The sequence below is a fragment of the Pyxicephalus adspersus genome, chromosome 4, assembly GCF_032062135.1.
Source record: "Pyxicephalus adspersus chromosome 4, UCB_Pads_2.0, whole genome shotgun sequence".
Classification (NCBI taxonomy): Eukaryota; Metazoa; Chordata; class Amphibia; order Anura; family Pyxicephalidae; genus Pyxicephalus; species Pyxicephalus adspersus.
The window spans coordinates 107,709,385-107,723,787 of record NC_092861.1 but is presented as its reverse complement, the minus strand read 5'-3'; the positions used below and the strand labels follow the sequence as shown (position 1 = coordinate 107,723,787).

Sequence of the window (14,403 nt, the reverse complement as noted above, 5' to 3'; positions counted from 1 at the left end):
TTTCTGATTTTCCAATAAAAAGTTTAAAAAAACTAAATTTTTTAAAACTTACATTGGCACTATGGTTTATTTGTTTCTCTTTAAGCTTTAAGTGTATATATACATTGCTCCAGCCATACCTGGTGCTGAGCTTCAACCAAAAAAACACACTGCCTAGGGGCTCACTCCAACTTCCTCCAAATGCTGCTCTACAATCCAAAAATGCAGCTGCACACCATTATCTGGTGTGGATAATGGTGTTCAGCTGCATTTTTTGGATTGTAGAGTATATTACACTTTATAGTAGTGTACTTAGTGGTACATGGCTTCATTTCCTGACACCTTTTTCTTAGTGGGCGTAATCATAGGTAATAAGGAAACAAAAAACGGTGGACATATTTATCAAACTGTACCTATTCTGTGCAAAGGTTCCTATAAATACAAAAAAGATAAACCCAATTATTTCTTGAATCCACCCAAAAACATACAAAGTGTATGTGAACCCAAACAATCCTTTTTATATTTGTAAGTGTAAAATGTTAGTAGGTTCCATTGTGGCAATGCATCACCTTGTATTGTATATCTGAAGTCCACCATGTTTAATTGTTCATTAACATATTAACATGCATAGTGCTTACAAAGGCTAACAAAAAAGTAAAAACAATTCTGCAGTGCTTTAAACATGTATAAAAGATGACATTTGCAATTTCACCCAGAACTGATATATTAGTTTTAAATAGAGTTGGATTTTTTTTTTTTAATTAAAATTTTGTTAGGGGAAAATAATGCCATTACTCTAAAATTATTCAGCAACTTGGTGATCCCAAAAATGCAGTTCTGTGTACTTTCAGGTTAATGATCTGTGAAATAAAACACACAACGTGCCCCAAAGTATTCTCCATTCCTAATAAATATGAATGTAAGTTCAAGGACCTGCTTGCTGATCTTTAATTGTTACTTTTACGTATTAGCACAAGGAGATTACAGGCAATTTGTAGGAAATTACAGGCAATTTGAACAATTCAACTCATGCATGTGTATATTTGCTGTTCTGTCATCTTGTGAACTGAGTAATGAAGCCACCTGGGCACCCTCTCCCTTTTTGTTTCTTATTATCATTCTTTGTGATGAGTGCCCTTTCACTGTTTTTTTCTCATACTTTTTTCCTGTTATCATTGCAAAAGAGAAAGCATAAATGAATGGACTAAGAAGGAGTAAAGCTGGAAACCCTAACAGGCAAGACTTGGTCCCAGAGTCCCCAATAAGCATGATAATATAGTGGACAAATAGGTTTACCAAAACCCAGTCACTGGTAATAGACCAAACCTTTAAAAGTAAAAAGATGTATGCACACACATTGATGTTAACAGTGTGATTATCAGATGCGTTTGTAATGTCCTAATCTTTACCCTAAATCAGTTTTAGCTTGCTTTTTATTTTGCACAAGGGTGCATAGGTATGATCTGTCCATTGGCCAGCAACCAATCATTTCTGCTTGGCTGTACAATAGACATTGCAGCTTATCTCTGTGAAGGTGAAATAGCATTTATTTCTCTCTTTTATAGTATTTGTTACCTTTTATGAACTATCAACAGCAGAACATTGCTAGAGAATGACGACACTTAGATAATGTAAGCAGAAAAATAGAGCCTAAATGAATTCAGCCGGAATTGTGATTTATTTGGTGTCTTGGAATAGATGCATTCATAGAGTTTCTTATTGGCTCTAAAAGAGACAAAATGATTGCAATTATTTGGCTGTCTAGAATCAAAATAATTATAGTAACATTAGGAAATGGCTTAAATAAATGTGTCTCCGTTTCAGGTCTGAATCTCAAGAGACAACATTGTTAGTATTTACTGTGTTTCTTTGTTTTTGAACAAAACATGATAAAAGGTATTAAAGATACTATAAAATCCTATAGGGGACATCCTTAAATATGCATAATTGCATATTTAATGTTAATATTTATATTTAGTCTTTTTTCATGTATTTTGTAGTTCCATACTATTAAAATTGTATCCTGACAATGTTTTATTATGTTTACAATACAAAAAAAAATGGCATATGAGAATACTGTTTAATAGCAGACTATTTTTTTTTTATTGCAGACATTATCTCATACATTGAAAAATTTGACAACAAAGCCATTGTGCCTTCAAATTTGTAGTAACAAAGTCTCAAAAATCTCTCAAAACTCCTTTAAAGACATTTGGTCACTAGAGGCATTTATGAAACCTGAACCTTGTTTTCTGATATAAGATGGAGAAAGATACTTCAAAAATGCATTAAAAATGTCCTTACTTAAAAGTGCACATAGTGTAACATATAACCTCCTTTAGCCAAATTGTATATAGTTATTTGTTAAGGAATAAGAAATAATTTATTTAATGTGACCATGCGGAAGTAATCAGCCTTTATCGAGATCTTATTTCGAAAAGGGCAGTTGTGTGTAAACCTTATGAAATGTGTCTGATTACCATAAAAAAAACTATGACAGACATCTCCCCCACAGTTCCTATCCTATTGGGGACAGGCAAGTAAAATATTTCCGGAAGATAATCACTCCTTCCAGTGAACTATTTACCATTAACACCAAAATGAGCAATGTTTATTACTGTGGACTTATGTGTTGCTAGAATAACTAGGGATGTTAAAAATGTGCTAACAGACAGCTAGCAGTTCAACTAAAATTGAATGTTAAAGGTATAGAATATATCAAGATGTCAGACAGAAACACAATGGCAATCATTTACTAACACTTTATCAGACTAATTGAACCAAACATACAGACATTGATACAGACAGACATTGATACAGAAATTTGTAGACTCTTTATGGTACATCACCAAAATATTCGCTTGAAGCCCCACAGTCCAAATGTCATATAAATGTCATATAAGCATATGTTTAACCACCTGTGCCTTCCTGGTCCCAAGGCTGGAGAGGATACACTTTAGTCAGTGAACCTGGGTGATGCAGCAAACCTGGAATAGATTTTGTAAAAGTAATTTGCTTTTTGTTAGCAAATGTTTTCAATCCTGGATCAGATCCATTCCAGGTTTGCTGCATCACCCAGCTTCACTGATGAAAATGTATGCTGTCCAGCCTTTGAGAGCTTTAATAAACAGGGCCCTTTAACATGAATTGTGCCCCCCCCCCCCCATTCCTCGCCATATTTCAGTAAATGTATCTCAACCAAGGCTGGTTGCTTTAATCATTTTTTTTTTACCTTTGTTTATCCTTCAGAACCACAGCTGAATACTAGGAGGGTGTGGTTTCCTCCAACAGAGTGAGATACAGGATTTTGCCACATTAACAAGATGTCTCACCACAGAGGTTTGGTAGTGTTTCAGTGAGAACATGTTACAGTAAGAAGAATGCAGAATCATCTGGTATACATTGCCTCATATACAATGTCTTGGTGATTTCCCTCACAGAGTCCCAGAAAGGGCATCATCAAAAATATGTAGCATAGTGACCATTGCCCTTTGACATTTCCAACAATAGAACAATACTGTCAGAAAGAATCTGTGTACCTTTACTATACTCATGGGATGTGATTTTATAGCCCAGTTCCCGAAATATACTATTGATAGTGTTAGGATACAATAATCTAGGCAGCAATCCCGTACTGTTGCCAGCCGTAGGATAGCGCATTCTGTTTATTTTCTTCCTCAGCGTTGCTTGCAGCCGCAGGGAGGATCAGGCAAATAGCTGTCAGTCCTCTGCTCTGCAGCCTGTGCATCCCCGGTTTCCCTTTGGATGTGAATGGTCCCTCTGCATCCCCTGCTCTGAGATCGTGCAGCTAAAGGGGATTGTGCTGAGACTAATGAGCAGAGTAGTTTCTGATTCAGTCCTGTGCTGCCATTGGCTGCTGAGGCTTTATAGCCTCTCTGCTTCTGTTGCCCTATGCCTGTTGTAGTGTTAGCTGCGCTAATCTGTGCTCGAGAGTTTAGTGTGTTTTCTGTTGCTAACCTTTCCCCTTTTCCTGACATTTCAAGGCTTACTAAAGGTGAAGACTATGGTGTTAAATTGGGGAAATGGTGTCTGGTGAGGACTGGTGCTGACCAGGGCCTTACAAATAGAAGTTTTAAATCACAATAATAATATCTTGTCTTGTTGAGTTGAGGTGGAAGTCAGAGGGAAAAAACATTGGGAAGGGAGCATAAAGCTCCAGGAGAGCATACGCATAGCTTTAGTTCATTAGGGGTGTGTGGGAATTAGTTAACACACAGCCCTCATAAGTTCTTGCCAAAGCATTTTGATGGGGTTGAGGTCTGGACTTCGACTGGGCCTTTGCAACAGTTGTATTCTTTCTTTTGGCCATTCTGTTGTAGATTTGTTGGGGTGCATGGCAGTTTTTTGCAGTATCTTTAAGCATTACACAGTTTTACCCTGAGATGAAATAACTTGGATGTCCACTGAGGCGGTTGGCAAATGTATTGAAACTTTCTCACTATAGAATGATGAACAAGTTGTTTGTAAATGACCTTTTAATTATTTTCAGGTTGTCAATACAAATGCAATAACAAATGCTTCTTCAAGACCTTTGCTTATGTCTTTCTTCCTTGGCATTGTGTTAACACACCTGAATGTTTCAGACCATCAAACTAAGAAAAATTCTGCTTTTTAAGTGGTCATACTTGTTGAAGATCATTTATTCAAATGTGTTTGATTAGCAGAGCCTGGCCTCTACTTATCCCTCTTAATTCCAAGGGAAGTGGCAAGGATGTACTTAATTTTTCACACACTGCTTGATATTAAACCAAGCTGATTAAATCACTTTACGCTGGCCACATACATTTCAAGGTTAGACATTAGAAAGTAACTGAAATAGCTTTTTACAATAAAACCTGTTAACCTAATATCCAGTTATCCAACATGCATTATCAGTGCAAAACAAACAAAATCTAGGTGAAAATTTCAAACCCAAATAGTTATATGGGACTACTTTTAATCATTGGCCATTGATTGTCCATGAGTACTTTCAAGGATTATGTAAGATACACTGTTATATGGAATAGAAAGCCATATTGAAATAGATTTTTAAATATTTCAAGCCAAGTAGATATAATAAAGGTATACCTCAGTTTTGAAACTTAGGCATTTAAACCAAAAACAGGCTATCTGTCTGCAGCTGAAGGCTCTTCTGAAATTACCCTGAAATTAGCTTGTATAAATGTGGGTCCAGTTGTTAATCTGTTGATGATCCACTCCCTCTTACAGATTTCATAGTAGCTTTGGGGAGGCACAGCTCCAGTCAACTCTGTCAACATGGTGCCAGAGGTTGGACTAAGTCATCACCCTCCAAGTCCAAGTTGAGTCCCAAGTCATTGACACCAAGTCAAGTCTCAAGTCACAAAGAATTTTTCCAAGTCGAGTCCCAAGTCAAGTCACTTCATTTATCAAGTACTTTGCAAATCGTACTGAGTCTCTTATAATGCCTTCCTCCCCACATTTCTTGCATTCTAAGTGCACTAAGTTTGGCTTTCTCCACTGACAGCTGAAGTAGTCAGGGAAGAAGACAGTGAGGCTTTTGTAACACGGTCTTCCTCTCAGCCCCCTTTAGCTGTCAGAGGAGAAAGCTGTGGACTTAGAATGCAAGAAAGGCTGGGAGGAAAGCGTTGGTACTGATGACCTCCTGCAAGTCGAGTTGCACGTTGCTGGACAAAACCCTCAAGTCGAGTCGCAAGTCGCTGGACAAAACCCCCAAGTTGAGTCGCAAGTTGTTTATTAGGTGACTTATTAAGTCAGACTTGAACCCAAGGCGCGCGACTCAAGTTCAAACCTCTGCATGGTGCTGGTCCTATGACACTGAAAGCTTAACTATTAGGGCATATTGATACTTGATCATAAGTGATACAATACAAAATGTAAGCTAGGTTTGTTAAAAACAGAGGACAAGGTATTGAAGTGTGATATATAGTCACACTGAAGTTCACTTTGGACTTCTCAGCTGTCAGATATGAACATGACCAATTATTTCTCTAGGCTAAAGTTTTACTTTAAAGCCCCAAAGATGATATACAAAGTCTCAGTGTTAAAGGACTACTAAATGCAAATGTACTTTTGTGTGCTGTTTTGTTGCAGGCAAATGAATAGCAGTTCATGTATTGTTAACTACTATAGGTTTTCAGTTAGTGAATGAGGTGCTGACTTCAACCAACTCCTAATGTGCAAGCTAAATATTTTTTTCACCACTTTTATGTGTTTTTTTTGTAAAGTAATACCTCGATTTGCTAATAAAACAGCCCAAACTCCTATGGTAAGTTAACCCCAAGTTGTTTTTTTGTATGTTAAAATAAAATTAAACGATGTTGTTATGAATAACAAAAATACGATCATTTTTGTTCTTTTTTTCCTGTTATTATATTAAGAAATTTTCTAGTCCAGAGAAAACTGAGGATTTTTTTTGTTTATTAGAGAAACAACTAATAATTTTTTAAAAGGTCTCCTGATCATAAACTCACCATCATTTAAGCCTGTAGGCATGTTTACTTGGCTGGTAATCAGCTATTCTCCTAGATACCTTATATAGTTAAAATACCTATCTCACTGCATAGCAAGGATGATGACACATTTTTCTTATTATGGCTTTGTATCCTTCCGCTTTTCTAGCCAGACTATTGCATCAAAACTACAGATTACTCCAAAATATTCCAACAACACTAAGCAGTGTTTCCAATGTGACAAGTAAATTAGATTGTCAGTAATTAGAACCAACCAGGGTTTGTAACCAGGAAAGCCTAATTTTTCAAAGTATGTGACACATTTCTCAAACTATATAGTAAGAGAAGCCAAATATATTAAACAGGTCTCATTTTTTTTAAGGGATGCAGCTTTGGGTACAGTCTGTGGTAGGGGATTGTGAGTCCTTGCAAGTTCATATACAAAAGTACAAGGAGCACAAGAGGTTTAACACATTGCAGCAGGAATCTGATTTCAACAGCATGGTTTTGTTCACTGGACTGGAGTAACATGTACCTCATGTGGAGTGCAATTTGAGTTACTTGTTAGGACAATCATTCTATGATAGAATCTTTCACAATGTTTGCTCACAGATTTAAAATCATAATGTTGTTTTTTCATCTATTTGTTTGTAGGATGAAGTATGTTTCTTACTGGCATCTATATAACAAGTTGTAAGAAACTACCAGATGTAATAATCTCTTTCATTGCTGTGTGTTTGCAATACATTTTGGTAAAGTAACCCTTTCTGTAAAATCCAGTGCTAAGAATTTAATTAAGGTCGCATTTATATGCATTTATTTGCACCTAAATCATTTGGTGGTGGAATGGTAAAGCTCGGATGGGGGGCTTCCAGTGATGTTAGTGAGTGTTCCATTTTTTACATACTAAGTTACACTCTGAGCTAAATCTCCCAGCCTAACAGATTTGGTGGTCATCATCTAACAACCAATCAAAAAAGCAGCAGAACAATGCATCTGGCTACCATGCTATATCACAATTGGGGAGTTTCTGGGGTTTGGGTTAATCCTGCTGGATTGTAATTTACTTCTTCATATATTTAGCAATGGATTTACAAAAAACAAAAGAAAAAACAAAATACAAAGTTCTGCTATATAGAGAACATGCATTTACGTACGGATATGGAATGCTACATATGGATTTTTTTAACCTTGAAATCTTTTTGACTAAAAGAATTTATAGATCACAATGTACCACCAAATCTCACGTTATGATACATAAGTATATTAGATGACTTATTGTAATGTTGACCTGTATCTTTGATACATAGGTTAACCTTGACATTAGCAGAACTTAATATCTATAGGAGTTTTTTTTTTAATACTGATATTTCATTTTTAGATTGTGGTTGTAAAGCCACTTCAAGATAACAACACATTTGTTCAGTATCTTATGACGTACCTACGTTGATAGAATTGGCAATATTTGTAGCTTGAAAGTCACTTAAATGTTGTTAAAAGCTAATTTTCATTATTATACAGGTAACAGTTAACATATCTATAAATAAAATAACATCAAAGGTGTTACCATTTTAGTAGCAGATGAATTGTTAACTGTATTTAGGATTTCTGTGACTGATTGATGTAATTTAATCATGGTCTGAAGCATAAGCCCCAAGACTCTGGTCTGTCTGCTATGTTGCAATCTTTTGACAAAAAAAAGGCATTTCAGTTGCTATAAAATCTCCCCTCCCCACCACTGATGCCATGCCACAATGTATGCCTTCTCTTGTAGAGTGGAACTATAAATGTACTGCTATTGTTCAATCTTGTCCAGGCAATTAACATCAACAATTGAATTAGAAAAAAATAATTGTTTTTTTTTACCCAGGCCACTTTTCCCCTTTAGGTCCACAACCACACTTTGCTCCACAGACCACCCCACCTCCAGCTTGTCAGATGCCATTCCTCCAGCACTCTTTATTTCATGCTACTGTTCACTATGTCTGATATTTGTGGCGTACTCTGCTGTAAAGCCTCCTTTTAGGTTATTGAGACTGTATATCATGCACCAAGTACCACTAGGGAGGCTTGATAAAAAAAGAAAAGGGCAGACCAAGCTCAATTTATACAGGAAAATCAAGAGTTGTTTTTAAATGTAGCTGCCTATATCTCTAAATATGTACCAATCATCATGACTCCTCCTGTATCTGCCAGATTTAAGAGAAGTTTTCTTAGAGAACAAGTAAAGCTAAAAGGCATCCTTGAATGTGGTTCATAAATATAATGATAGTTTTATTCATTTTATAACAGTAAAGAAAACACGTAGCTGTCATTTTCTAAAAAATTTTATGATTGAAACTGAATATTATGATTCATGAAGAATGATTGGGTAACAAGACCTTCAAATTGCTATTCAGCTTTAAATATGTCTATAACTCAAGTTTTTTTGTTTTTGAAATTCTGTAAATTGTAAGCAGTTCTTAAAACTCAATATAAGAAAAACTGCTTTGGTTCAGTTTGCTTACAATTTTGTGTATTGTGGACTTTTGTGGAAAAAACTCCGCTGAAGGTGATTGTGGGGTGGGGGGTCTTAAGTTCCAAACATTTTCATGGCTAATATACAACGTTGGACATCTGGAACTCTTATTGGTAGGGATTTCTTCCCCCTCCACTACTCCTACTTTATTTTTCTCCACCAAAATTTTTATGTGCAGCGCTGCGTAATATGTTGGCGTTATATAAATCCTGTTTATTAATAATAATAATAATAATAATAATAATTATTATTATTATTATTCCTTCTTTTAGTAACTCCCCTATGTAGAATGTTTTCTTTTTCCCCTTTCCACTGGAGTTCCATTTTTAACCTCTAGAATTGAAACTTTTGAGCTTGCAGGGCCACTTAGAAACCTATGAGAGCTACAGTCTGAAAAATCATTTTTTGCTCCTCTTGGGTTTTGCTTTCTTATCTGTCCTTAAGCCTAGACGCAATATATTTTGTACTTTTATTACAACAATCTAATGTCCTTACCCATTTACCCATCTAATACCCTTACCCATTTTTTGCACTGTTACCAAACAATGCTAATTGTCTCTGGCTTTGTGGGGTGCGAAATACATAAATAAAAATACCATACCTATCCCTGCATAGAATTGTTTTCTAACATCTCAAAAACTTACTTGTAGATTAGCTAACCTTCCCTAAAAATTGACCTTAGAACATGTTCAGGGCATATGACTTTGGTAGGGATAATAGCCTGAGTTCCTCTGTGGAATAGTTAATGGCATCATTATAGAGTTTCCAAAGTGCTGTATAATATGTTGGCTCTAAAATAATAGTAATAGTAAAATACCAAATGATGCTATATACCGGTACCTAAGGTATAGGTATCACAAAACAGGAGGTGAACAGACAGAAACTTGATTAAGGTTCAGATGAGAAACATAAGTGTTTAGAAAGAGACTCAACAGATAGCAAGAGAAAGGCAAGAGCAATCTAATGTCCTGCAAACTTAATAAGCATAAGTATATATGCTAATTTGAAAAATTTGAGTATTTCTGCTTTTGTAAAAGATTCATCCAGTGTGGCTTTATATCTGATTTTCCATTTTGAATAGCTTGGTTTGTCTGGATATCACTCTAGGTACCCACAGATATCAAGTCAATTGCTCAGTTCTGACAATAAGTATTTGATTTTAATTAGGTTATCATCTTTTATTAGTATGTGAGTGACGAAGATGAATGAAGACCTTGATTAAGGTGTATATGTCTTAAGGGGGGTACCAGGCCATAATGCAGCTCTTGTGATTGGGATCTTCTGATCTAAATGATTCATATGTGTATAGGCTAGTATCCTGAGTCCACTTGCTTCATTTTGTAGTTCAAAACTGTAATTTGGGCTAGTTAAAATTAAGCTTTTTAATGACCCAATATTTTGCTAATAGAGAAGAGTTGGGAAAAGCAGTTAGAGAAAAGTACCATAGAGCGGGAATGTTAGCAGGTTGCCAGTAGCTTCTTAGGATTACTCTGTAACATTACTTTTGATAGACAGAATCTCTAGTATTATTTCATCTTTATGCATGCATTGACAAGGGGATTAAGTTAGAAAAGATGCTTAGGCATCTGTTTATGCAACTCCCACACTAGTGTTTAGTGTGGTAATTAACAATCCACAGGACGATTATCTGTTAACATCTGCATGTACCACTTTCAAAGTGAAATATTATATTACCATTATATTAATGGTTTGCTGGTTTCTTCAAAAAATACGTTTATTAGAGGCTTGCTTCTTACAGAGTGTTTTACATTCATGTACAGTGCAAGTTTGCTGCTGTCATTGACCTATGAAATAGGAAAAATTCTTGGTTTCAGAGCATTTTTCTAGGACTTTACATTTCTTTAACGACAACCTTTTATACTGCATGTGAAGAAAACCTGTTGTGAAATTATTATTTAGTCAGGCTTTATGATTTATACCTGAAAATGCATTTAAATAGATTTTCCAAATATAGCAGGTCACAATTGCTGATGAAAAAAATCACTTAAAAATTTCTTCACTGCCCTGCTATTACGTGTTTTTGTACTCATTTGTTTTCAAACATTTATTTTTTATTAAAACATGTTTTTTTTTGCAAAATGGAATAACTGAAAAAAAACTTTATTTTAAGGTCCCTGCCAACTGTTTTGAGTTAATTGCAAAGCGGCAGCATAGTATTGCCACCTTAATTTATGTGGAAATAGGGTCAGAGGGATCTACTTGAACATGTTTAAGATGAAAAAAAAAAGTTAATTACAAAGCCTCTAAAAACCTGAAAAATTGCCTGGGGTCTGTGGGGAAAGTGAAAACATTCCACGTGAAAAGTAAAGTTCCTTGTAAACGGGTTAGTATGTTTGTACTGAATTGGGTAAAAAGAAAGTACATATGACAGTACACAAAGGTCAGAGCTTAACATATTAACATTAAATATATATATTGTTTAGTTTCATCATGTAATACACCATTCATTGGTCTGTTTTGCATTACACAGGATGGTACCTCCACAGACTCGAACCATGAACCTCCAACATGGACATACCCAGCAATTTCAGATTAAGCCAAAGTATTTTTCCAGCTCTAAGAAAATACTTCTGGGTGAACAATCCACAGAAGGGTCTCTCCCGCTCAGGACAGCTGCTCTGGATCAGTTGTCATCTCAGTTCAGTCATGGTAAGTATTTAAACTTTCAACTTATTTTAAACTTTATAAATCAAATTTTCTTTTCTATAAAAACCACTAACTAAAAATTAATTCACAAAGAATATTGCACAGGTTTATGCTCCATAAGTTACCAAATACCAAAAAAACTAAAGTATTTGGTTACGTGAAAATATAGAGTTTTTGATGAACTATGACTATTTCTGTGATGAAAAATACTATACATGATATAACTATCTCCACATTGTTAGAGGAATAAGGTGAATTGCCAAGAAAAGAGGATGAATAGTTACTTTAAGGCAGTAGATCAGTTTATACAGAAAATAAAAATTAGACTTTTGTGGCATCGCATTTGATTCATTATATAAAAGTCCTCATAGTCATTTTTATTGTTAAAAGATAATAACAAGTACATGCATAAAAGGAAATATTGAAATGTACATTACAGTATAACAAAAGCCAGGTGATCATATAATCTCATAGAATTTAACGAGGCAGTATAGGTACTATAAGGCAGTAGTTATGTCTTTAGTGAGTATTGTCTAATAATAACAGTTAATTCCAGTTTAAAGAAATGAAAGCTGGATCCACCATAACAATATTGCTGATTCCTGGGAATTTTAATAACTTTCCCAAGCCTCTATTTAACCCCATGTACTGAATTAAAAAAAATATTTTGCTCCCTAATTATTAGAGGGTACTTTTTAAGATACTGCAATGTTCCTTATGTAAACAGTAAACTGCTTTTGCACTGCTCTCGTACCTAGTACCCACCAGCATCATGCTAAAATCATGCCCAATTACACACCACATTGTTTCAGGGATTGTGACTCTGTGGATTCCTTAGATCACATTTGGTGAGCAAACAGGGTCCTTTTTACCATATAGGTGTTGACCTATTTGTTTATTGTTTCAATTGAATTTGACTGATTGGGAACCATTTTTTGCATGCAGCTGTGGTTGATCAAAATGTAGTTGCAGAAAATGACAAGTCAGTTTTGGCCATGTTGTTTCTTTTCCTTCTCTTGAAGAACAGCTGCATCACAGCCACATCCGCATGCAAATGCGTTTAACTGCGGTATGGTTTGCTACTCCCAGGTGCTCAGTCTCAGTTTGCTATTCACTTGGGTGCAGCCATGCTTTTCCACTGCAAGTATAAAAGGGGCCTTCCTGTGTATTTAGGTTGGAAGGCTGCCAAGTGTCTCTGTTACAAACTTTTAGGATTAATTTGATTGTAGTATCTAAAAATACAGAGAGCAGAGGTCAGGATTTAAAACACATTTAAAGCTGGTTAATGAATATGTAAATACTTTAATATCCATAGTCTAGGTACAGGTAGGTAGTCTAGGTACAGGTGCATTTTAGTGGGCCAAATAGTGGGGTCAATAGCACTGCCTGATTTTATTAATGTCAGCTTCTAAAGGTTTGTTGTAAGACTAGGTTGCTAGCTATATTCTGATAATGGCATCCTTATATAATAAAAGTACAGTCATGGTCAAAAATATTGGCACCTAGATTACCAATTACATGTAAAGTAGAGTGAGCAAAGCCAACCTAGGAATGGAAAAAAAGATAAAAAGAAAAAAAAATTCAACTACTACAACGAGGGACCTATAAACATGCTTTATAAAATTTTTAATTTTATCATTTTAAATGTGCTTTGTCTTCTGTTGAATCTGCTATTACTTCAATCAAAAGATAGCAGAGGAAAGAATATTTATAAAAACAAAATATTTATTTTAGATTCTCTATAACTTGGTATTGCTAGTGACAATATAAACTGTAAAACATTTATTGTGGGTATCTAACAGTTCATAGTATTAATGTTATTTTCGCTTGGCAAGGCTATTTTGGCCTGATCCACTTAAAATATATTGGGTTTGTACAATTATTTTCCTACAGTGTTGTAATGCAGCACGGGAGAAGCCTTTTCCAAGTTAACATGAAGCCCTCACTAGTTAGCTTAAAAAGCAAACATGGTAACTGATAGAAACTCCTATTTGTATAAAGGTAATGTATTGTGTGTTTTGCTTAATAATGTCCATGCTAGAGACACATTGCAACTTCAGGTTCATATTTGCTGAAAAATATTATTTCATTGCCCAAACTGTGGTGTTGGAGGGCGGCCAATGGTGTGGCAGTTCATGGTCATCTCTGGATTTCATGCTGCATGGCATGATAAACTGTGGTTTATGTGTGGTATTACAGAGCGTCTGCTTATGTCAGTTCCAAGAGCATTTCCTTTGGCAAAGTTATAGTCTAGATTGAACTGATTTTCCAGGTTTATGGATATAAGTGTCACTGTCTACATGCAGTTATTTAGGTAATTTTTCTGTGAGTCACTGACCACAATTCATCACACTTGTTTACAGCAAAAAAATACTTCCCATTCACACTTTCCATGCATAAATTCTTGATAATAAAAAGAATATTTACCATGTGAGTGAATTCATGATAACATTCAGAGGTTGACATTATGCTGTTGAGTCAGAACATTTTGTGGGAGTGTGAAGTATGTCTGGATCCACCTAAGTTATAAAAATAGTTTACTTTTCTAACATGAATAAAACAAGTGACCCCAATCAAAAGTTGTCAAAATGTAAAATGTTATCCTGCATAAAAAATGTTTAGAAAAAGAGAGGCACGTAGCCGTAAGAATTAGGCGCAGTGCCACATGACCAGGTGCGAGGCATAGCCCAGAGCTTGTAAGGGGTTAAGGAAAAGGTAGTGTTGTTAGAGGGGGCTGGGCTAGTATACAACGTGGGGTAGGAGGAGATTAGGAATGGGAGATGTTAA

General features: G+C 35.4%; 1 protein-coding gene across 2 annotated transcripts in view; it reads left to right on the top strand.

Moving 5' to 3' along the window:
• LTBP1 (latent transforming growth factor beta binding protein 1) overlaps positions 1–14,403 on the top strand; it is a 210,704-nt gene that overhangs the window by 58,925 nt on the left and 137,376 nt on the right. For both annotated transcript variants that reach the window (XM_072409251.1, XM_072409252.1), the window contains exon 4: positions 11,441–11,619. In XM_072409251.1, the coding sequence (XP_072265352.1) occupies positions 11,441–11,619 (179 nt within the window). The remainder of the gene's footprint in view (positions 1–11,440; positions 11,620–14,403) is intronic.